At 47.9% G+C, this 23,737-nt stretch overlaps 1 protein-coding gene and 1 long non-coding RNA gene across 38 annotated transcripts in view; one reads left to right on the forward strand and one right to left on the reverse strand.

Moving 5' to 3' along the window:
- Positions 1-845: 845 nt before the first annotated feature.
- On the reverse strand, positions 846-9,030 carry LOC144334281 (uncharacterized). Its single transcript, XR_013403981.1, has 3 exons — positions 8,564-9,030; positions 7,432-7,520; positions 846-1,646 (listed from the first exon to the last, which is right to left on the reverse strand). It is a non-coding gene; the product is annotated as an uncharacterized LOC144334281 (long non-coding RNA).
- The window catches only part of PLEKHA7 (pleckstrin homology domain containing A7), a 246,417-nt gene continuing 231,185 nt past the window's right edge, over positions 8,506-23,737 (forward strand). For 17 of the 37 annotated variants that reach the window (XM_028833603.2, XM_028833605.2, XM_028833606.2 and 14 more), the window contains exons 1-4: positions 8,506-8,615; positions 8,749-8,825; positions 8,904-8,961; positions 11,547-11,657. In XM_028833603.2, coding sequence (XP_028689436.2) covers positions 8,530-8,615; positions 8,749-8,825; positions 8,904-8,961; positions 11,547-11,657 — 332 coding nt within the window. In that variant the 5' untranslated portion in view covers positions 8,506-8,529. Of the gene's footprint in view, positions 8,657-8,748; positions 8,826-8,903; positions 8,962-9,551; positions 9,871-11,546; positions 11,658-23,737 lie in introns of those variants that run through there. The other 20 variants (XM_028833609.2, XM_077963188.1, XM_077963190.1 and 17 more) reach the window with 6 other exon arrangements.

The following is a 23,737-nucleotide window of genomic DNA, read 5'->3' on the forward strand; positions in this document are numbered from 1 at the left end:
CTCCCACCTCAGCCTCCCAAGTAGCTGGGACTACAGGTACACGCCATCATGCCCAGCTAATTTTTTTTGTTTGTTTTGTTTTTGTGGAGACAGGGTTTTGCCACATTGCCCAGGCTGGCCTTGAACTCCTGAGCACAAGCTATCCACCTGCCTCTACTTCCCAAAGTGCTAGTATTACAGGCATGAGCCACCGCATGCACACGGCTGAGTTTAACGTTTAAATCAATAGACTAAGTAAAGCAGATTGATCTCCCTAATGCGTGCATGTAGTGGGGGCCCATCAATCAGTTGAAAGTCTGAATAAAATGAAAGGCTGACCCTCTCCCAAATAAAAGGGAATTCCTCCTGCCTGACTGCCTGCAAGCTGGGATGTGAGGGTTTTTTCTCCCGCCTGAGGGTAGGAATTGCACCATTGGCACTGCTGGGTCTCTAGCGTGCCTACTGCAGATCTTACTGGCTTCCAGAATCACGTGAGCCAATTCCTTATAATAAATCTCTCAATTGGTTCTGTTTCTTGAGAACTCTAATAGTTTACTTTCCTGCTATCTCTCTTTGCTTACATTGTCTCCTACTACAGGACTGACACAAAGTAGATGCTTAAGAGAAAGTTTTTAAATGAAAATATAAAGGAAGAGGGTGCTTACGTCAGAGGCACAGAGAACAGCATGGTGTTGGGAACAAGGGTGAGGGGTGAGGAAACCTTAGCTGAACTTGTGGGGTCCTTTCACTGCTCTGGGGCCCGTGAATGTCTTGTGTGGATGCTGCCTGCTCCCTACCGCTTTAGGACCAACAACTTTGTATGTCTGTTGTGTAGTAACAGAATGATTACACTGAGACGGCAGGGATGTAGTGGAGAACAAGTTTAATGATTGCAGGACGACAAGTGAGGAGACAGGAGGAGACCCTCAAATTTATATTTCTGTGGAGTTTTGGGCTGGAGTTTTTAAGGGGATTGTGGAGGATGAGGGGCTGGAAAACTGAAGACATTGACTGGTTGGGCATGGGGTGCAGTGGGGCGGGGGATGAAAAGCTCAGGATGTGGAAACTGCATTCTTTGGTGAGTCAGCTCTTCATGGGGTCCTTCAGACCAGCTGAGTCAGTAGTTTCATTAGTATGTAGGACGTGAAGGAATATTTCAAAGGAAGAACTTAACATTTTGTAATGTTTAAGTTGTCTATAAACATTACAGCCCAGGGTCTATATGATTCCAGGGTCTATAGTCCAAGGTCTATGTGATTCCAGAACAAGAGACACCAAATAACTATGAGGAAGCAGGTCAGAGAACAAGGTGACCTCATGATTCATACTGAGTGGACTATAAATCGGTTTATTTTTCTTTCTCATCTATCTTTTTAAAAATTAATTTTGGCCAGGCACAGTGGCTCACGCCTGTAATCCCAGCAATTTGGGAGGCCGAGGAAGGTGGATCACCTGAGGTCGGGAATTCGAGACCAGCCTGATCAACATGGAGAAACCCTGTCTCTACTAAAAATACAAAATTAGCCTGGCATGGTGGCACATGCCTGTAATCCCAGCTACTCGGAAGGCTGAGGAAGGAGAATCGCTTGAACCCGGGGGGCAGAGGTTGCAGTGAGCTGAGATCCTGCCACTGTACTCTAGCCTGGGCAACAAGAGCGAAACTCCGTCTGAAAAAAAAAATAATAATAATTAATTTTAGAGGTCCCACATGGTGGCTGACATCTATAATCCCAAAACTTTAGAAGGCTGAGGCGGGCAGATCGCTCGAGCTCAAGAATTTGAGAGCGGCCTGGGCAACATGGCAAAACCCCATCTCTTCAACAAATACAAAAATTAGCTGGACGTGGTGGCACCCACCTGTAGACCCAGCTACTCAGGAGGCTGAGGTGGGAGGATCACTTGAACTTAGGAGGCCGAGGCTGCAATGAGCCATGATCTTGCTGCTGCACTCTGACCTAGGCAACACAGTGAGACTGTCTCAAAAAAAATTTTTTTTTTTTTTGAGACGGAGTCTCGCTCTGTCGCCCAGGCTGGAGTGCAGTGGCCGGATCTCAGCTCACTGCAAGCTCCGCCTCCCGGGTTTACGCCATTCTCCTGCCTCAGCCTCCCGAGTAGCTGGGACTACAGGCGCCCGCCACCTCGCCCGGCTAATTTTTTGTATTTTTAGTAGAGACGGGGTTTCACCATGTTAGCCAGGATGGTCTCGATCTCCTGACCTTGTGATCCGCCCGTCTCGGCCTCCCAAAGTGCTGGGATTACAGGCTTGAGCCACCGCGCCCGGCCAAAAAATTTTTTTTAAAAATAAAACATATAGGGATAGTTTTACAACCACCATTGCATGTGGGAAAGGAGCGGGGCTAGCATCAAGGACCATGCTCCATGTTCTATCTTCAGACTGGAGTCATTGATTGTGTTCTATCTTCAGGTACCTGCAGTGTTCCTCCACTCTCAACCCTGCTTGCTTCAGAGCAGCTCTTGTCTTCCAGCATTTAAAGCATCCACTTCTCCACAATACTGAGAACGTCCTAGGGTGGGGACCATGGTGTATGGACCATTGAAGTGCTAGAATGTTGTAGTATCTACTACCAGATCTGTTTGACCCCAAAGGCCATGCTCTTCCATCATGCCATGCTATCTCCTTAAGAGTAAAGGAGAGAAACGAACTATTGGTTACCTGGAAGCTGAAAATTCTTGGGCATATGTTTGGTTGACTGAATCACATTTTGATTTATTTCTGAAGATGGACTATTTTGCATTCAAGTTGATGGCTTAGTGCCATGTACATCAGGAGCATCTAGTGTAAAACAAAGTCCTTCACGAGGGCCAATCAAGGGAAAGAGCCTCTGTACAAAAAGCTCCTATTATCACAGTTGATGGTGCTTTGTCCTGAGATAATTAGGTCAGAAAGGGCCCTGGACAGGTGTTGGAGTCTGGTCTATGTTCTATAACTAGCCATATGATATTTGGTCTTTAATGTTTCATTGCTAAAGAATGTTTCTGTTTGTCTAAGAGAGATACTCTCAAAAGAAACATTTGGTTATTTGTAATTTTCTAACACATTTTAAAATAATTTTTAATTTTGAGATAATTATAGACATAGGAATTTGCAAAGATTAATAGAGAATTCGGCCGGGCGCGGTGGCTCACGCCTGTAATCCCAGCACTTTGGGAGGCCGAGGCGGGCGGATCACAAGGTCAGGAGATCGAGACCATGGTGAAACCCCGTTTCTACTAAAAATAGAAAAAATTAGCTGGGCGCAGTGGCGGGCGCCTGTAGTCCCAGCTACTCGGGAGGCTGAGGCAGGAGAATGGCGTGAACCCGGGAGGCGGAGCTTGCAGTGAGCCGAGATTGCGCCACTGCGCTCCAGCCTGGGCGACAGAGCAAGACTCCGTCTCAAAAAAAAAAAAAAAAAAAAAAAAAAAAAAAAAATAGAGAAGTCTCTGTTTACCCTTCACTCGGTTTCTCCCAATGGTTACATCTCAATTAACTACAGAACAATATCAAAACCAGGAAACTGACATTGATACAATGTGTTTAAATACTTCTGTTATTTTATGTGTCAATTTGTGTGTAACTATGATTGCAGTCAAGATAAAGAATTATGGTCAGGTGCAGTGGCTCATGCCTGTAATCCCAGTACATTGGGAGGCCAAGGAGAGCAGATCACTTGATGCCAGGAATTCAAGACCAGCCTGGCCAACATGGTGAAAACCTGGCTCTACTAAAAATACAAAAAAAAAATAGCCAGGCGTGGTGGTGTGTGCCTGTAATCCCAGCTACTTGGGGGAGCTGAGACATGAGAATAGCTTAAACCTGTTGGTGGAGGTTGCAGTAAGCTGAGATTGTATCACTGTCTGGGTGACAGAAGGAGGCTCTGTCTCAAAAACAAAACAAAACACAAAACCCCACAAAAACACAGAATTATTTCATCACTACAAAGATCTCCCTCATGCTATTCCCTTATAGTTACATCCTCCCACTCCCCACCACCATCCCTAACTCCTGGCAACCACTAATAATCAGTTCTTCATTTCTACATTTAAAAAAGATGTATTTTGAGAACATTATAGACCTTTTCAGATTGGCTTTATAAATTTCTCAACATAATGTCTTGAGATCCATCCAAGTGGTATGTATCAATTCCTTTTCATTACTGAGTTGTATTCCATGTTATAGACATCTCACAGTTGTTTAACAATTTACCTATCATAGGACATTTGCTTATTTCCAGTTTTTGCCTATTATAAGTAAAGCTGCTGTGAATAATTATGTACAAGTTTTTAAAAAATGTTTTATTTTTTCTGGGATAAATGCCTAGGAGTGTGAATGCTGGGTTATATAGTAAGTGTTTAGTTTTTGGCCGGGCGCAGTGGCTTGCACCTGTAATCCCAGAACTTTGGGAGGCTGAGGTGGGTGAATCATTTGAGGTCAGGAATTCAAGACCAGCCTGGCCAACATAGTAAAACCCTGACTCTGCTAAAAATACAAAAATTAGCTGGGCTTGGTGGCAAATGCCTGTAATCCCAGCTACTCGGGAGGCTGAGGCAGGAGAATTGCTTGAACCCAGGAGACAGAGGTTGCAGTGAGCTGAGATTGTGCCACTGCACTCCAGCCTGGGTGACAGAATGAGACTGGCTCAAAAAAGAGTTTACTTTTTAAAGAAACTGCCAAACTATTTTTCAGAGTGGCTGTATCATTTTACATCCCACTAGCAATGTATGAGACATAGAGTTTCTTTGCATACTGTTTTTTTTTTTTTTTTTTTTTTTGAGATGGAGTCTCGCTCTGTCGCCCAAGCTGGAGTGCAGTGGCCGGATCTCAGCTCACTGCAAGCTCCGCCGCCCAAGTTTACGCCATTCTCCTGCCTCAGCCTCCCGAGTAGCTGGGACTACAGGCGCCTGCCACCTCGCCTGGCTAGTTTTTTGTATTTTTTAGTAGAGACGGGGTTTCACCGTGTTGGCCAGGATGGTCTTGATCTCCTGACCTCGTGATCCGCCCGTCTCGGCCTCCCAAAGTGCTGGGATTACAGGCTTGAGCCACCGCGCCCGGCCCTGCATACTGTTTTGTCATTATTTTTTATTTTACTTTCTAACATATAATTTTGAAAATCAGTGATAGGCATTGAGTTTTATTGATTACATATTTTGGCACTTATTGAGATAATTTCAGGGTATCTCTTGTTGGACCTATTAATGAACTGTATTATTCTATGTATCTATATGTATATGCTTTAAATGATAAAAAGATCAAACAATATGAAAGGGGAAACAAGGTAAAGTAAATCTCCTACCATTCCTATTACAGTTTCCTTCCTCAGAGGCAATCACTTTACATCATTCTTGACAGTGTAGGGACTCTATCTGTATATTAACAGTAGCATATCACATGCACAGTACTGCAGCCTGCCTTTTCACTTTATTTTTTACTTGTTTATTTATTTATTTAGAGATGGTGTCTTGCTCTGTCACCCAGAATACAGTGTAGTGGCCCAATCATGGCTCACTGAAGCCTCAACTTCCAGGGCTCAAGTGATCCTCCCACTTCAGCCTCCCAAGTAGCTGGAACTATAGGTATGTGCCACCATGCCTGGCTAATGTATCTTTTGTAGAGATGGGGTTTTGCCATGTTGCCCAGGCTGGTCTTGAATTCCTGGACTCAAGCCATCCTCATGTCTCAGCCTCCCAAATTACTGGGATTACAGGCATGAGCCACTGCAACTGGCCCATTTAATATCTTACAGACCATTCTATATCAGTACGTAGGGATCTAGCTCATGCTTTTTAACAGCTGCATAGCATTCTTTTTTGCTGCTGCTGTTGTTGTTGAGGAATGTGCCAGTTTAATCAACCATTCTTTTTTTGATAAACATTAAGGTTATCTCCAGTTCTTTGTAATTACTGACAATGCTGCAGTGAATAGTACACTGGAATTTGTGCCCCATGTGAGCACTAATGTAGGATAGATTTCTGACATGAAATTGCTAGGTCAAAGACATTCAGGTTGGAACAGCTGTGCCAAATTGCCTTCAAAGAGGCTCAAACATTTTAAAGTCCCATCAACAATGAACAAGAACGTCTTTCTCTACAATATCTTTTCTTTCTTTCTTTTTTGAGACAGAGTCTCACTCTGTGGCCCAGGCTGGAGTGCAGTGATCTCAGCTCACTGAAACCTCCACCTCTTGGGTTCACGTGATTCTCCTGCCTCAGCCTCCCGAGTAGCTGGGATTACAGGCATGCGCCACCATGCCCAATTAATTTTTGTGTTTTTAGTAGAGACAAGGTTGCACTATGTTGGCCAGGTTGGTCTCGAACTCCTGATCGCAAGCGATCCACCCACCTTGGCCTCCCACAGTGCTGGGATTACAGGTGTGAGCCACCATGCCCAGCCAATATCTTTTCTAATCTGTGTATCTTTTCCAATCTGACATCTAAAAAAACAGTATTTCACCTTAATCTTAAGTTTCAGTTCTCCTATTATGAGGTGGCTCAGTATCTTTCCATTTGCTCAAAAGCTATCTGTATTACTTTTCTATTAACTGTGTGCTCATATCCTTTGCCCATTTATTATTTAAAATCAATGTTTAGCTAGGAAAATACACCACTTTCCTGTTTTCATTTGCTCAACAACCTCCTCAGAGGCAGGAGGCTCCCTCAGACAGGTGTCCCTCGTCCTTCTCAAACAGCTCCCTCTTCTAACTCATAAATGCCTCCTTCCCCAACACCACTGTCTGTTCCCAAGGAAGGGCCCCTTTATGGTCTCCTCAACATCTCACACTCCTCCCAAAATTATGTGCATGCTCTCCCATCCCTCCCCTCTGGAGTGCTCTTTTCCCAGTCAAACCTAACCAGTCCTTCAGGGTCCAGCCTAATTCCACCTGTCTGGGCACCTTTCTGAATAACTAGTGCTCACATTGCATACAGTCTCACTTTCAGGTGCGCCTCCTCCCATCAATCACAGCCTATGTCCCTGGAAGGCTGGGCCTGACAACAGCCAGAGCCCAGATGCTGCTCTATCTTTGCTCAGTGTGTGTGTGTGTGCGTGCGTGTGTGTGTGTATGGCCGGGAGTCTGAGTGTGGAGTATGTTTCATTCACTTATCCTGCAGGTTTTTTTTTTTTTTTTTTTTTTTTTTTTTTTTTAGACAGAGTCTCGCTGTTGCCCAGGCTGCAGTGCAGCGGTGCGATCTCGGCTCACTGCAATCACTGCCTCCCTGGTTCAAGCGATTTTCCAGCCTCAGTCTCCTGAATAGCTGGGATTACAGGCGCCCACCACCACGCCCGGCTAGCTTTTGTATTTTTTTGGTAGAGACGGGGTTTCACCATGTTGGCCAAGCTGGACTAGAACCCCTGACCTCAAGTGATTCACCCGCCTCGACATCCCAGAGTGATGGGATTACAGGTGTGAGCCACCGCGCCCCACCCCATCCTGCAGTTATTGAATGCATAAAGCATACATGAGTCAGGCGCTGTTCCAGGCGTTGGAGACAAGGCAGTGTATGAGGTAGATCAAAGCCCCTTCTCTCATCCAGCTGACATGTTGGAACTAATATATAACAAACAAGACAAACACAAATAAGAATATCAATTAAAGGCAAACCAGTAATGAAATAGCGAGGGAAGAAGGGAAAGGATTTTCTTTGCAGAGGGCTCGGGGAGGGCTCCCCGAGAAGATAAGACAGTAGTAAAGACCCGAATATGAGAGGGTACTGCCACTGCAAAGAGCTTTGCAAGGCCCCACCAGAGGCCTCGCCTGGACGCCGCTCTTCTAGAGATGGACGTGCTGCCGAGCCCTCAACACCCCTTCTCTCTGTTACTTAACAGGACCTGAAGGCAAGAGCCTGCAATCCCTGCAACCTCAGGAGTGTGTGGGGGTAACCCTGCTCCCTCCAGTTTCACATCCCAGCTGAAAACTTGGGAAAATGAAATCGTGCTTGGCCTGCCATTGATAGATCACCTACTATGTGCCAGGGTCCTGTTAAGCACTTTATGCGATTGTTACTTCATTTAATCTACACAACAATCCCGTGGAGACTCGATTAACCTTACAGGGGAAGAGACGGAGGCTGGGAATATGGCAGGAACCTGAGTGTTAACTTGGTTCACACACGAGCGGAGTTCCCGGGTCGGGAAGTTCTGTGGTGCGGGTCGGCCGGGGTTTACCGAGCGTTCGGGCGCGCGCCGTTTTCGGAGTTGGTCGGGTCCAACCGTGCGCCCCGAAGCTGCCAGGCGCGCCCGCCAGCGGCCCCCCGGGCAGCCTGGGTCTCCCGGCCTCGGAGGCAAAGGGGAGCGCCGGGACCAGCAGGCTGGGGGCGGGGAAGGCGTGAGGACAAAGGCCGCGGGCACCGCGCCGGGCCGGCCCGTGAGGCGGCGAACTCCGGTAGCCAGGACCCGGCCGGGCGGTCGCTCCCCGAGGAGCCCGCGCCTGCATGGAGCGCCCCGCGGCACAGCCGGGCCACGCGCAGGCCGAGCCCCCACCACCGCCTCCACCCCCGCCCGCGCCCCCGCCCCCGCCCCCTCCTCCCCACCCCGCGGCGGCTCCGCGCTCGGCGAACATGGCGGCGGCGACGGTCGGGCGGGACACTTTACCTGAGCACTGGTCCTACGGGGTGTGCCGGGACGGCCGTGTCTTCTTCATCAAGTGCGGCGCGAGGACGCGGGGACGCGGGTGGGGGCGCGGAGGTGGGGGCGCGGAGGTAGGGGCGCGGGGCGGGGGCAGGGCGGGCGCCCCACGGGCTGTGGCGGCGCTAACAGGTGCACCTCTCTGCCCGCAGTGACCAGCTCCGCCGCACGACCTGGCTGCACCCGCGCACCGGGGAGCCCGTCAACTCGGGCCACATGATCCGCTCAGGTGGGCGCCGGGCCGGCGGGTGGGGGGCGCGCGCCGCGGCTGCCCAAGTTTGACCGGACTTTTCTGGCGTTTCCGCAGACCTGCCCCGCGGCTGGGAGGAGGGCTTCACGGAGGAGGGCGCCAGCTACTTCATCGAGTGAGTGAGTGGGGCCGCCGCGCTCGCACCTGTGCTGCGAGGGTCCCTCCAGGTTCCCGCCGGGCGCCCCGCCCTCCCTCTGCTCCCGCCGGCCCGGGCTCGTTGGCGCGCGCTGCGCCGCGGCCGCACTCAGGGTTTTGTGTGCCGGAGTTGTTTGGCGGCCTCAGAGAGGGAGGCGGTGGGGGCCGCATCTACGGTGGGGACCTGGGCGGAGGGGGGAAGGGGCCGCAGACTCTGCGCCCTGGACCTTGCAATCCGGCTGCATTCGGGTGCTGGTGTGAGGGCTGGGCACGCCTGCCCTCTGGGGTCTTGGGCTGCGCCCCGCCGGGAGAGGCGGGTGCCGGGACCGGGATGGGCTCGGGTTGGGGGAGTAGAACGAGGAGTTCTGTCCTGGTGTGGGCTTCCTGCGGGGTTGGAGTGGGGAGAGGGAGAGACTAGGGGAATCTCGCTTAGGAGGACCCCCTTCTCCGGCCACAGTCTCTGGGATGGTCGCGGAGAGTCGGAACCTCTCCCCCGGCCTCCATCCACTGCGCGGGCCTGCGGGGAGGGAGGGGGTGGGGAGGGGAACTGGTCAACCAATGACGTTCCTCGAGCGCTCCGCGTCTCTTCGGCCGGAGCTGAACCGGGCTATCGCTGGTCCCTGGGTTAGTCCAGGGGCAGCTTTTCCGCAAAAACCCCGGAGCGTTGGCGCACCAGCCAGGTTACTCTGGGTCTGTAGGATCAGTCCATGTCTGATTGGGACGCAGTAAGTGAAGGCGCGGGTCAGGCTCCTATGCCAGTACAGGCTTTGCTTTCCCACTCCGGCGGCAGCCTGTGTTGCAGCGTGTTTCCCTCTGCCTGCTGAGCTCCGGGAGACCAGAAACTGCCTTTGACCTCTTGCCCCAGTGCCCGATAGAGAGTAGGCACTCGGTAAATGTTTGTTCACTGAATGAATCAACTCGCTAAAGGTCTGGATGGTGGTCTGACTAGTACTGGGTGTACTTCGGCGACTATGAGTCAGAACTACTACTGTTAGGAGTAAAGCGGCTTATTTCAAGAAAACCCCGGAACCTCCTTTTCTGGTTTGGGTTCTTGCACAATAGTTGAAAATACTAATGGGTGAGATTTACAGACCTGAGGATAGGGCCTTGCTGCGGTTCTGTTGCCCTGCCTCGTATGTGTGTGTGTGAAGTTGGGGAGTTGGCTGGGGCCATCAGAATCTTGCTATCAGTGGGCCTCTCTGGCTCATAACTGCATCAGTTGATATTATTACAATTATCCTGTGTGCCACACGTTCACACGTTGTTCTAGGCATTGGGAACAAAAAACAGACAAAGTGCTCATGGAGCTTGCAATCTAATAGGAGAGGGAAGGGAGTAGAAAATAAGTAAAAAACACGAATAATAATATCAGATCGTGGTTACTACTGTGCAGAAAGTTAAAATAAGGTGATGTGACATGGAGTGACTGGGTGGCTTGGTTGTACTGGGAGATCGGGATGGTGTTTCTGAATAGGCAACGTTTAAAGTAAAATTTGAATGACAAGAAGGAGACATCATGTGATGATGAGTTGGCCAAGCATTTCGGGAAGAGCGAACAGCCAGGGCAAGGGCTTAAGGCAGAAAAGAGCTTGGAGTTTAAGGAGCAGGAAGGCCAAGTAGCTGGAATGTGGTGCACAAGGGAGAAAGTGGCATGAGGAGAGGTCACAGGTAGGAGAGAGGTAAGTGCTGCAAAGCTTTGTGAGCCAGGGTGAGGAATTTTCTTACTTTATTCTAAGTCCAGTGAAACGTCATTGGAGGGTTTTGAGCAGGGAAGTGGCATGATTCGGTTTGTGTTTTTAGAACGATCACTGTGAGGAGATTGGATTGTAGGTGGCCACTGCAGGGGGAGGCAGGAGAGCAGCTGAGGCTGTTGCCCTTGTCCATGCAGGAGTTAGCAGTGGCTTGCCTGAGGGTGGTAGCACAGTAGTGGTCACATTCAGGCTATGTTTAGGAAGTAGGCTCTTCATGCCTTCATGATGGACTGAATAAAGTCTGTGAGAGAAAGAGAAGAGGCAAAGATGACTCCTCAGGGCTCGAGCACCTGAGTGGATAGCATTCATATTGTTGAGATGGGAAGAGCCGGTTTGGGGTGGAGGAGAATCATGAGATCTTGTTTTGCCATCTTACATTTGAGATATGAGTATGTCAGAGAGTGTGATCTGAAGCTTGGTGGGGAGAGAGGATGGAAGAGACCCACTGGGCATAATATATGTTATTCGAGACCATGGGATTAGATGAAATCCCCTCGGAAGAGAGTACAGACAGAAGACCGATGTTCTGAGCCTTTGGGTGGTCAAAGCAGTGTTTAGAGGGGAGAGAGGTGAAGCCAGCAAGGAGACTGAAAAGGACTGAGAAGGTGGGAGAAACCCCAGGAGAATGCAGGGTCACAGAAGTCTTAAAGGACAAAAGCTGACTGGAGTAGGTGGAAGATAAAATACGGGGTGAAGACAGGGAGTCAGTTAGGCAAATCTTCCAGGTAGTTTTGTTGCAAAGTGGCGTTGAGACATTAGCTGGTAACTGGAGAGGATGTGGGTTTGAGGGAGGGTTTTCCTTTCTTTTTTTTAGTGGAAGATTGTACAGCATGTTTTGTTTTGATGGGAATGATCCCATGGAGAGGGAGAAGTCGATGCTGCAGGAAAGAGAGTGGGCAGTTGCTGGAGCAGTGTTTTTAAGAAGGTAAGAGGGATGGGATCCATGGCTCGCATCTCACTGGCCTCACCCAGGGGCAGGGCCCATCATTCATTTGACAGGAGGAAGGGCTGCAAGTGTTCCAAAGTACCAGGTACAACCTTGGACTGGGTGTGTGAGGCCATGTGTGGGACTGTGGAGGCTGGAGCACAGCCTTCCACACCTTTGCTGACTCTTCCATGGTAACTTGTCTGTGAGGTCCCTAATGATTTTCCTACAGTGAGCTCCCATGCCCCCAGGGCCTTGGATCTTCCAGGCCTAGGGAAAGCAATGTGTGACAGTGTTCCCTACCCTCAAAGGCAGGGCCCTGTGGCAGATGATTGTACTTTGGACCTCCTTCTGTAACAATTTTTTGAGAGACTTAAGGGTTTTGGGAGTAATTGTTCTCTCCCTCATCCCCCGCCCCCCACATAAAAAAATGTTTTCCTGACAAATGTTTGTCTGATTTCTTAGCTTTGCCGTGAGCATTTCTGAATGTTTGATTTTTGTGTTGAGGGCAGGAGCCTCCTGTAACTGGCTCATAGAGTGAGAGGGACAAAGCATTGACACAGCTGATTTTATTTTTCCTAATGGATCCTTGCACAGGAAAGTTGTGTGAGTTTTTACAGGATGTATTCAGTTGTTCCTCATATTTAGCAGATTAAAAAATTTTAATTTTTGAAAAAATTGTAAGAAACAGAATCTTCCTCTGTCTCCTAGTCTGGAATACAGTGGTGCAGTCATAGCTCACTGCAGCCTTGAACTCCTGGGGCCAAGTGATCCTCTCACTTCAGCCTCCCAAGTAGCTGGAACTACAGATGCAGGCCACCATGACTGGCCAGCAAATGTTTTAATACTCTCCAGAGTCCATTTCTTTTCTTTCTTTCTGTCTTTTTTTTTTTTTTTTTTTTTTTTAAAGACAGCATTGCTCTGTCACCCAGGCTGTAGTGCAGTGGCATGATCTCAGCTCACTGCAACCTCTGCCTCTTGGGTTCAAGTGAGTCTCATGCCTCGGCCACCCCCAAAGTAGCTGGGACTACAGGTGTGCACCACCATGACTGGCTAATTTTTGCATTTTTAGTAGAGACGGGGTTTCACCATGTTGGCCAGGCTAGTCTCAAACTCCTGACCTCAAGTGATCCGCCTGCCTCAGCCTCCCAAAGTGCTGGGATTATAGGCATGAGTCACTGCACCTAGCCTCAGAATCCCTTTCTTGAAGCAGAAAAGCTTGAGCTTAGGCAGGTGAATTTTAGTTTTGATTTCTGTACTTTTTGTTCAGTTTTGCATTAATGAGGGACAAAATATATAAGAAATCTACTGCTGATTCTCCCAGTTCTAGACTAAAGGATGTTGATAGCCCCTTTAAAAAGATTTTTTTGGCTGGGTATAGTGGCTCATGCCTGCAGTTCCAGCACTTTGGGAGGCAGAGGCAAGGGGATCACTTGAGGCCAGGAGTTTAGGATCAGCCTGGGCAACACAGAGAGACCTCATCTGTACAAAAAATGAAAAAATTAACGGTGGTATGCTCGTGTAATCCTAGCAACTTGAGAGGCTTAAGTGTGAGGATTGCTTGAGCCCAGAAGTCTGAGGTTACCATGAGCTATGATTGTGATACTGTACTCCAGCCTGGATGACAGAGTGAGACCCTGTCTCTAAATAAATAAGTAAATAAATGACTTTTTGTACTCCAGCACTTCTCTACTATGAATCCCTCAGCTGGGTAGCAAGGTATAATAGTAATTTTGATAATAGTGTCATTAACAGAAGTAGCAATAATAGTAGTGATAATTATGTAACAGCCTAATCTTTTTGAGTCTTTGAAAAATGGTAGGAACTGTTCTGTAACTATCATTGATTTAATTCTCACAATAGTTTGATGAGGTAGCAACTATTACTAGTTCCGTTTTACAGACATAGAATCTTGCAGTAATCCTGGACATTCCTAGAGCAGATGGTTTTTTCCTTGTGTCTTTTCTTATTTGATCTTTGTAACAGCCCCTGGAGGCAGGAGGGGAGGAATCATCCCCATTCTTCAGATGATGAAACTCAGGTCCATGAAGGTTCAGTGATTTTGCTGAAGTGTTTGAGCTGAGACTAGAATATAAGTCTTCAGTCCCTCGTGTGATAGCCACAGTAGTAGTGGTGGCTCCCACCCCAGGCCATGCATCTTGAAGGAGATGGATGCCCATATGCCATTGCTCTGAGTTAGGCTTCCCCAAGGCTCATGGGGCCAGACCCCATCTTTGCTTTTTCTGGGGACTGAGGTACTTTGGAAGGGCAGTATCCCTTGCTCTCCTATGCTGATTAGTGGTGGTACATGTCTCTGATTAGTAAGAAATTGAAGACATTGATTATTAGTAAATACAATTTGGCAGACACAGCTTTTTAAAACATGGGACCTATGAGGGAGAAGTTTCTAGAAGAGAACATGGGAGTTAGAGTATTACACTGGGCTGCTCTTCAGTGGTTTCATGGAACCTTGTGAACTGTGTTCCCCCTACAGCAGATGTTCAGTAGGTCGTGAGGCAATGAGGAGATGTCAGAGAAGAGGGGCTCAGCCACCTTGCCTGTGCCAAGGCTGTTCCTTGAAGGCAGGCATCTTATTCCCCACTTCTGAGACTTAGGCACCCAGCGCAGGGCTGGGAGCTGAGTAGGCACTTGATATATCTTGAGCAAGCAGTGTTTTAAAGAGACCCAATGAGTTTTCTAGGTATTACAGGTCTTGGAAAACTCCTTACTGGGAAGGAGATTGGGGTGGAGGAGAATGAGTAAGGTGAAAGAAGCTCAACAGCCACAAACAGGCCTGTCAAGGCTGGTGCCTAGACCCAGGCTTCTTGGATACAGTCAGTTGCTGTTGAGAACAATGCTCAAAGCTGGCCAGTGGAGGCTCAGTGGCCTCCTTTGCGTCTTCATCTCATATCCTTATTGCTCTGCATCTGGGACTGGGACCTATTGGCTACTGGACTAGGCTATCTTCCTTCTCTGGCTGCTGGGCCCTTGGCATCCTCTGTGACTTGGCACAAGGGTACTGGCAGGAACCAGCTAATTGCTGCACAAGACCCTTTCTAGCTTCAAGTTTCTCAGTTTTAGCTTTGGGGTTGTGTGGAGCCACCTTGTGTAGGTACTGTCTCTTTGTGGGTACCTGTCCCTAAGTGAGGACAGCTAGACTCTGGGAAAGTCACTTTTGAGGCTTGCAGTAAGGCTAACTTTCCCCTCCCCTAGGACCTGAAGCACGTCCTAGCGACAGGACTGGCTACATAATTTGCAGAGCCTAAGTGTAAAATGAAAATGCAAGGCTCCTTATTCAAAAAGAAGGAAAAAGTATTAGCTTGGTGCAAATGTAATTGTGGTTAGTGCCATTACTTTTGATGGTAAAAACTGCAATTACTTTTGCACCAACTGAATATCTTTAGGCCGGGTGTGGTGGTTCACACCGGTAATCCCAGCACTTTGGCCAAAGTAGGAGGATTGCTTGAGCTCAGGAGTTTGAGACTAGCCTGGGCAACATGGTAAAACCCCATCTTTACAAAAAATACAAAACTTAGCCGGTGTGATGGCGCATGGCTATAGTCCCAGCTACTAGGGAGGCTGAGGTGGGAGGATCACTTGAGCCTGGGAAGCGGAGGTTGCCGTGAACTGAGCTCATGCCACTGCACTCCAGCCTGGGTGACAGAATGAGACTCTGTCTCAAAAAAATAAAAAATAAAAAATAAATCATCTTTAAAGATACTAAAATATAAAATTTTGTTATTCTGTAGTTTTTCCCTTGACGTCATTTTTTTAAAAAATTGCTATTTATGGGCATGGTGGTGGGCACCTGTAATCCCAGCTACTTGGGAGGCTGAGCCAGGAGGAACACTTGAACCCAGGAGGTGGAGGTTGCAGTGAGCCAAGATTGCGCCATTGCACTCCAGCCTAGGCAACAAGAGTAAAACTCTGTCTCAAAAAAAATTTTTTTTATTTTTGCTATTTAATGCCATTCTACATAAAGAAAAATTAAGTTTAAATTATTAGCATAAATGTTATAGTTACTTCTATTTTGTAGAATATAATGTTTTAAATGTGAATATCAGTGCATTTACCTCATATGCTATGCTAGGAATTGCCACCACCATACCCCACTCCAAGATACCATAGAGCACAAGCACCTGTATCCATGCCCCCCGGGCAGTGGGGAGGAGCAGGGCGCCCAGGCAGGGCTAAGGGCTCCAGGAGGCTGGGAGTGGGCAGTTAAGAACCTGGCCCTCTGAGGCAGGGAGTGGGGACCAGGCATGAGTCCTTCAGAAGGTTGCCTCTGGAGATAATGCCAAGTATCGAGGGTGTGTGTTTTGTATTCAGCAACCCATTTTTTAATCTGAAATTAAAGGGAGTTGGAGAGTGAAGGATGAAACAAATGTGACAGATGTTCAGGTGGGGATCTTGTAGACACCAGGCCTAGAAGGCCTTTAGGAAAGCCAGTAAATACTGGATGGCTCAGGAGGCTGCCCTTAATTATGCCCTCACCCAGCTGACAGTCTTCTGGGCCACCCCTACAAAGGAGTCTGTCCTGTCGTCTATATTTTCCTCCCTAGATAAATGTTGAACTTCATGGTAGTGAAATTTATCTTGTAGAATGTCAAACCTGTTGATTCACTTATTTGTCATCTTCTTTTTTTTTTCTGTTTTTGTGACAGAGTCTTGCTCTGTCACCCAGGGTGGAGTGTAGTGGTGGGATCTCAGCTCACTGCAATCCCTGTCTCCCGGGTTCAAGTGATTCTTCCACCTCAGCCTCACGAGTAGCTGGGACTACAGGCGTGTGCCACCACTCCCGGCTATTTTTTGTATTTTTAGTGCAGATGGGGTTTCACCATGTTAGCCAAGCTGGTCTCAAACTCCTAACCTCAGGCAGTCCCCCTGCCTTGTCCTCCCAAAGTACTGGGATTACAGGCGTCAGCCCCCGTGCCCAGCCGTTTTTTTTTTTTTTTTTTTTTTTTAATAGATGGAATTTCATTCTTGTTGCCCAGGCTGGAGTGCAATGGTGTGATCTCGGCTCACTGCAACCTCTGCCTCCCTCGTAGCTGGGATTACAGGCGTCCACCACCATGCCCAGGTAATTTAGTAGAGACGGGGTTTCACATGTTGGTCAGGCTAGTCTTGAACTCCTGACCTCAGGCTATCCACCCACCTTGGCTTCCCAAAGTGCTGGGATTACAGGCATGAGCCACCATGCCCAGTCTTATTTGTCATCTTTCTTATTGAGGTGTTGCTGGGAACAGCAGTCCCAGAAACTTTATTTCAAAACTGGGAGTAATAGGCCCACAAAGAATTTCTGGCAAACTAGCAGCTTACATATATATTAAAGTAGAAATTCTGAACCCCCTCATTGAAGGTTAAGAAAGGTTCTCCCAACCTGGCAAGTTTTGGCAAAATCCCATGCTTTATATTTCCCTTCCTGGTTGTGTTTTCAAGGGTAAAAACAGGTTCACAGATTTAAACGTTAGGTTCTGTGGGAAAGGAAAAACAGTGAGTGTTGTTTAGAAAGCAAAAGGAAGGATTAGGAGCCATAATTTGTACCACATCTCCAAAAAGAAACTTCTTTAAGAAAACCTCTTTAAGAAAAATGGTTGCTAGTTGCTTCTTAAGGCTCTTTACCCAAGAGAGGAGTGTGTTTTAGATACAGGACAGATGCTGTGTTGGGGAGAGGTGTTTTTTTTTGCCACCTCATGCGATGAGGGTGGGTGTATGTTTCTTGTGCCTTGATGGCACCCTCTCCATTCTCTCTCTCTCTCTCTCTCTTTTTTTTTTTGAGACAGAGGTTTGCTCTGTCACCTAGGCTGGACTGCAGTGGTGTGATCTCAGCTCACTGCAACCTCCGCCTCCTGGGTTCAAGCGATTCTCCTGCCTCAGCTTCCTGAGTAGCTGGGATTACAGACACCCACCACCATGTCTGGCTAATTTTTGTATCTTTAGGAGAGATGGGGTTTCACCATGTTGGCCAGGCTGATCTCAAACTCCTGACCTCAAGTAATCCCCCTCCTTGGCCTCCCGAAGTGCTGGGATTACAGGCGTGAGCCACCGTGCCCAGCCTCTATTCTCTTTTGATGTCTATGGGAGTAAGTTTGGTGCTTCCTAAATTGAGAACTTTGGAAAAAGATTAAGACAGCACTTTAAATAGAAACATGTGCAGGGGCACGGAGATGCCAGTTTACCCCCTGTTAAGTCTGAGGTGACAGAGGACTGTAGGAAGACTGCTTGTTGGCTTTTCAGCCTCAATATGTGGAATATTTGGCAATTCAGTGAAGTGCCTGCTCTTGTTTTCTATCTTCAGTGGACAGCACAGCGCAGGTTTGAATCTCTTTGCTCAGTGTAAGACAGCAGCATCTCAGTAAACTGGCAGGTGTCTTAAGTAAATATTGGCAGAGGGAAAAACACAGAGGAATATGGTTATATTTGCCTGTTGTTTTTAAATGGCTGTCAAAACATTTGCTTTTCAATTCTGAAATGAGAAATATTTTGAGTTAATGTTTTATCGTTTACAGAGTATTTCACGAACATTCTCTGGTTTGTCCCATAATTATAGCATTTTTTTAGTGTGGGAATTTGGGCTCAGAGGGTTAAAGTGACTTCTCTAAAGTTGTATACTGGGCTGGGCACAGTGGCTCACACTTGTAATCCCAGCACTTCGGGAGGCCGAGGCGGGCAGATCACCTGAAGTCAGGAGTTCAAGACCAGCTTGGCCAATGTAGTGAAACAACATCTCTACTAAAAATACAAAAATTAGCCAGGTGTGGTGGTGTGTGCCTGTAATCCCAGCTACTTGGGAGGCTGAGGTAGGAGAATCACTTGAACCCAGGTGGCAGAGGTTATAGTGAGCTGAGATTGCACCATTGCACTCCAGCCTGGGCGACAAGAGTGAAACAATGTCTAAAAAAAAAAAAAGAGCTGGGCGCGGTGGCTCAAGCCTGTAATCCCAGCACTTTGGGAGGCCGAGACGGGCGGATCACGAGGTCAGGAGATCGAGACCATCCTGGCTAACACGGTGAAGCCCCATCTCTACTAAAAAAATACAAAAAAAAACTAGCCGGGCGAGGTGGCGAGTGCCTGTAGTCCTAGCTACTCGGGAGGCTGAGGCAGGAGAATGGTGTAAACCCGGGAGGCGGAGCTTGCAGTGAGCCGAGATCCGGCCACTGCACTCCAGCCTGGGTGACAGAGCGAGACTCCGTCTCAAAAAAAAAAAAAAAAAAAGAAAGAAAGAAAAGAAAAGAAAAAAAAAAGGTGTATACTGCATTAGCTGAGCTTCTTCAAAGTTCAAGGGAGAGGCCTGGACATATTGTTCCTCATATCCAGGCTTCTCAGACTTTTCAGCCTTAGGTCTAATGGCAGAAGAGAATGAAGGCCAACTCACCTAGGAGACTGGATGCAAGAAGTGCCATTAAATGTTGGTTCTGTCCAAAAATTCATTGACAGACTAAAATTGAGACTTTACCCTCTATTTAATTCATTATGGAATCCTTTCTCATATCTTCCTTTCAAATCAATACTTTGGCCAGATGCATCATGTTTATTGCTTTGTGTTCTAAACAGGAATGTGTACCGGCAGAGGAATGCCAGATCCCCCTGTTAAGTCTTAGGTGACAGAGGAGTGTGGGGAGACTCCTTGTTGGCTTTTCGGCCTCTCTGGGCCCTACATCTCCAAACAGGATGTACAGGAGGACTTAAGGAAAACATCAGCAGCTGTGGTAACGTTGGATTGTCTTTTGCTTGTACTGAGTTGTGAGTTGTGCTGGATCACTTCTCTCTCTCATTCAGCCTCCTCACACTCTTTGGGATACCGGCCTGGGCAGCAGGGCTGGTTTTTGTTGAAGCCCAAAGCACAACTAGGCAACTTCATCATGCAGAAAAATGTATGAAAAGAGCTTTTGATGTGGGTGACAGCATGTGTAAAGAGACGGTAGCCAAGTGTGTGGACTTTGGAGTCAGACTACCTAAACTCTAATTCAGCTCCACCCTGTATAGCTCCCTAACCTTGGCAGGTTACCTACTCTCTTTAAGCCTTACTTCCTCACCAGTAAAATGGGGTTAAATGTGAGGATTATGTGAGTTAATTGATGGAAAGGGGTTAGCAAGTAGTAGTGCCACATTTACTGTTACATTGTAAATGCCCAATAAATGTGAGTTCCTCTTCTGTACATCTACACAGCTATGAGGCGGAGTGAAGACATGACTTCTGAGTCCTAACTGCATTCAGTGGCTGCAGAAGTCTGGTGCCCTTGAACTAGGATTGCCAGGGTCAGGGGCATGCAAACTGTAGAACTCAACTCACAAGTTGGTTTAGACCAATAAAAACTGCACAGCCTTGGGCTGGGCGCAGTGGCTTATGCCTGTAATCCCAGCACTTTGGGATACCAAAGTGAGTGGATCACCTGAGGTCCGGAGTTTGAGACCAGCCTGACCAACACGGAGAAACCTCATCTCTACTAAAAATACAAAATTAGCCGGGCGTGGTGGTGCATGCCTGTAATCTCAGCTACTCAGGAGACAGAGGCAGGATAATTGCTTGAACCCGGGAGGGGGAGGTTGCAGTGAGACGAGACCGCCCCATTGCACTACTCCAGTCTAGGCAACAAGAGCGAAACTCTGTCGCAAAAAAAAAAAAAACAAACAAACAAAAAAACAAACCCGACTATTCTGGTACTTAAAGGATACCCTTATTCTTGGAAATACACACTGAGGTTATTTGCTCTTAAGTAGTTAAGTTGTGCGATGTGGGGGAAAATTATGTTGGGGGGAAGGAGTGGATGACAGAGCAAATAGGGCAAAATATTAACAGTGGGTGAGTCTGAGTTAGGGGTGAAATCCTGAGAAAGAGGTAAAACCAGGTTTACCTCTTTCCTGGGCAGTTAGAAGGCTGCACAGATGTCTGCTGCTTAATCTGTGCAGCCACCTGGTTATCGGCTCTGACCACTAAAGGACAAATGCATTGTCTGGCACGTCTCAGGTCATAGGTGTCAACAATAATCTTCGTGGTGCTTTCTAGTTGAAAAATGCATTTGTTGTAGAGGCAGATATTTTGATTGTCCTCATTTTACAGATCAGGCATTTGAGGCTGGTGGGGGCAGGGAGTGGTGGTTAATAGATCTTTCCAAGGCCCCAGCATCACCGAGGCGTTTGAGACTTGAACTCAAGTCTTCTTGGCTCCAAATTCTATGCAGTTTCTACCATGGTACATGGTGCCCTGTGGCTCTCATCATCACTCTTTCTATTCCTTTTTTTTTTTTCTTTAAGAGTTGAGGTTTTGTTCTATTGCCCAGGCTGGGGTGCAGTGGTACCATCTCAGCTTACTGTAACCTCAAACTCCTGGGCTTAAGCAATCCCCCCGCCTCAGCCTCCTGAGTAGCTGGGACTACAGGTGTGCACTGCCATGCCCGGCTAACTCCCTGTCTACTGATTCCTCCCTCTAGGGTCTATCCCTCAAAAGTAGTTCTCTGCCTGCATCTTCCCTGATGACTGTGAGGCAGAAGCCCCCTTGGGCCTCCCTCAGAAAGACAGGGTAGAAGAGTGATGGGTGGTGGATAGTCCCCAGGCAGAACTGTGAGCCAGTCCCTGGTGCTCTGGGGGAGTGGACCTCCTCAAGCCGGAGAGGCACCCTCTCCCCCAACAGATGTCAGCTGACCTTAGCTTAGGGGCTGATGAGCTTCTTAAGCCTGCTTAGAGCCAGGCTGTCTCTTTCAGGTCCTGCCAGAAGAGCATTTCCAGCATCACAGCCAGTTTTCTCAGGGTTTCTCAGGGGCTTTTTTGCCAAGACAGAGCCTCGCCCTCTTGAGGTCTGACAGCTTGGAGTTCGTGTGCAGTCTCTTCCTGGGGCTGCTGGCTATGTCTTGTGACTTCCTGCATCACACTCTATGGTGCAGGGAAGGGGGACAGCATGCTTGGGGGATGGAGGGGCCAGAGATTCCATTCTAGCCCTGTACCAAGGCCCCTGGCTGCACAGCCTCCTGTGTTCTCTCCCACTGGGTGAGGTGGGAGATGAGATTGTCCTCTTCTCGCGAAGAGGGGAGCCAGAGCAATGGTTTAGGTTAATTCAATCACCTTTGCAACAATCATATCCTCTCCACTTGCAAATTGAGCTGTCTGTACCTGTCCACAGATGGAATGAGTTGACCATCTTGAGGGGTGGTGGGCACCTTATTGGGGCAGTTTAATTGGAGGCTGGATGGCTTTTGATCAAGGAATTATCTGTTCAGTCACCAGATTCCAATTAAGCAGCTACTCTATGCCAGATATTGGGTGCTGCGGAGAGAAGTGAAGCTCACTGTTTCTGCCCTCCAGCAGTGCCCAGTACAGGAGAGGAATGCTGGACAGTTCCAATATGGGTGCCTGGGGCTGGGGAGCTTCAGAGGGTGAATGAGGAAGGCCAGGCAGCCATGGAGCAGAGCAGTGAGTGGCCTGAAGCAGGAGAGGCCAATGCAGAAAATGTGAAGGAGCTGGGGATTAGGAGTGAGGTCCATGGTACCTGTGTGCCTGTTCGGGTCTCAAAGAGTTAGTTCTGAGTTAAGGAGTAGGGACAGACCTTGGATAAAATCCTTCAAGTAGCTTGGCTTCAGGTGCGTGGTATATGGGAGCTATGCCCTAAGGGGCTCCCTGAATTCCTTTGTCTATAGGGTGGTGCCACATAGTGTTTACAAAACATGGATTCTGGGATCAGAGTGCCTGGGTTGAAATCCTCACTCTGCTTTTAGCTTGGGCTGGTCACTTGAATCTGTCTGTGTCTTTAGATGTTTCTTCATCTGTAAGATGGGGACAATGACTGTACCTATCAACTTAGAACAGTATCTGGCAAATTGTACATACTATATAGGAATTAGCTATTATCACTGCTACTCCTATAAAGGAAGCCCCTTCCTAAAGTGAAATGTGGCCTGGTTGACAGAAGAGCTGTGGTTGGTTCTCTTTGGGGAGATCGCCTAAGGTCAGGGTAGCCAGAGGGAGGAAGAACTGTGCTTTCTTGTTGAGACTTGTCTTTAAAAGGAAACTTGGCAGTAAATGGTTGGTGCTAAATATCAAAGAAACTGTTTCTCATCTCGGAAGCCCTGTGTGGCTGTGTCCAACCAGAGAGAAGATGAACAGGATTCTGGAGGGGTGTCATGGCTCACGCCTGTAATCCCAGCACTTTGGGAGGCTGAGGCAGGTGGATCACTTTAGGTCAAGAGTTCAAGACCAGCCTGTCCAATATGGTGAAATCCCGTCTCCACTAAAAATACAAAAACAAAAAAAATTAGTTGGGTATGGTGATGCACGCCTGTAATTCCAGCCACTCGGGAGGCTGAGGCATGAGAATCATGTGAACCTGGGAGGCAGAGGTTACAGTGAGCTGAGATTCCACCACTGCACTTCAGTCTGGGTGACAGAGTGAGACTCTGTCTCAAAAAACAAAACAAAACAAAAACAGGTTTCTTTATGTACCATTGATTGACACATTTGATTTACATTCCCTGTCTATATCCCCCCTCCAGTGGAGAGGATTCCCACATGTTAGTATTAGGGTTTGCATCTGGTTCTTTTGTGGAGAGACAGTAACCCTGGTATCTATATTAGAGGATTGGTAAGGGGCAGTGAGGGTAGAAATGAATTAGAGCTTCTGTGGGGTGGGGCTGGGAGTCAGCATTTATTACAAGCTCCACAGGTGATTCTTACAGACGCTGAAAGTAGAAGCATCTCTGAGCTTCAGCTTTCCCATCTCTAGAATAATGAAACTATTTTTCTCCCTAGTGTTATTTAAGAATGAAATGTGATAGCCTGTCTGAAGCTCCTACCATGCTATTCAGCACATGGTAGGTGCTCAGGCATTGTGAGTCTCTTTCCTTATAGAAGAACATCTGTCCAAAGTCATTGGGTTAAACTGTGTGAAAGGCCTCGAGCGAGTATCAGTGGGGTACAGCTGTCTGAATGTCCATCCCGTTACCCAGGGTGGAGCCTGGGGAGCCTCTGGTTTTCTCAGTGGAAGGTGGGAATGTGCTGCCTTCACCTCTGCTGAGATGATGCTGTCAGTCCCAGTGGGAAGTGGTGGGAATGAGCTTGGGGGTGACCACTGAATGGGGCCTATGTCTGCC

This window comes from Macaca mulatta, chromosome 14 (genome assembly GCF_049350105.2).
Source record: "Macaca mulatta isolate MMU2019108-1 chromosome 14, T2T-MMU8v2.0, whole genome shotgun sequence".
Lineage (NCBI taxonomy): Eukaryota > Metazoa > Chordata > Mammalia > Primates > Cercopithecidae > Macaca > Macaca mulatta.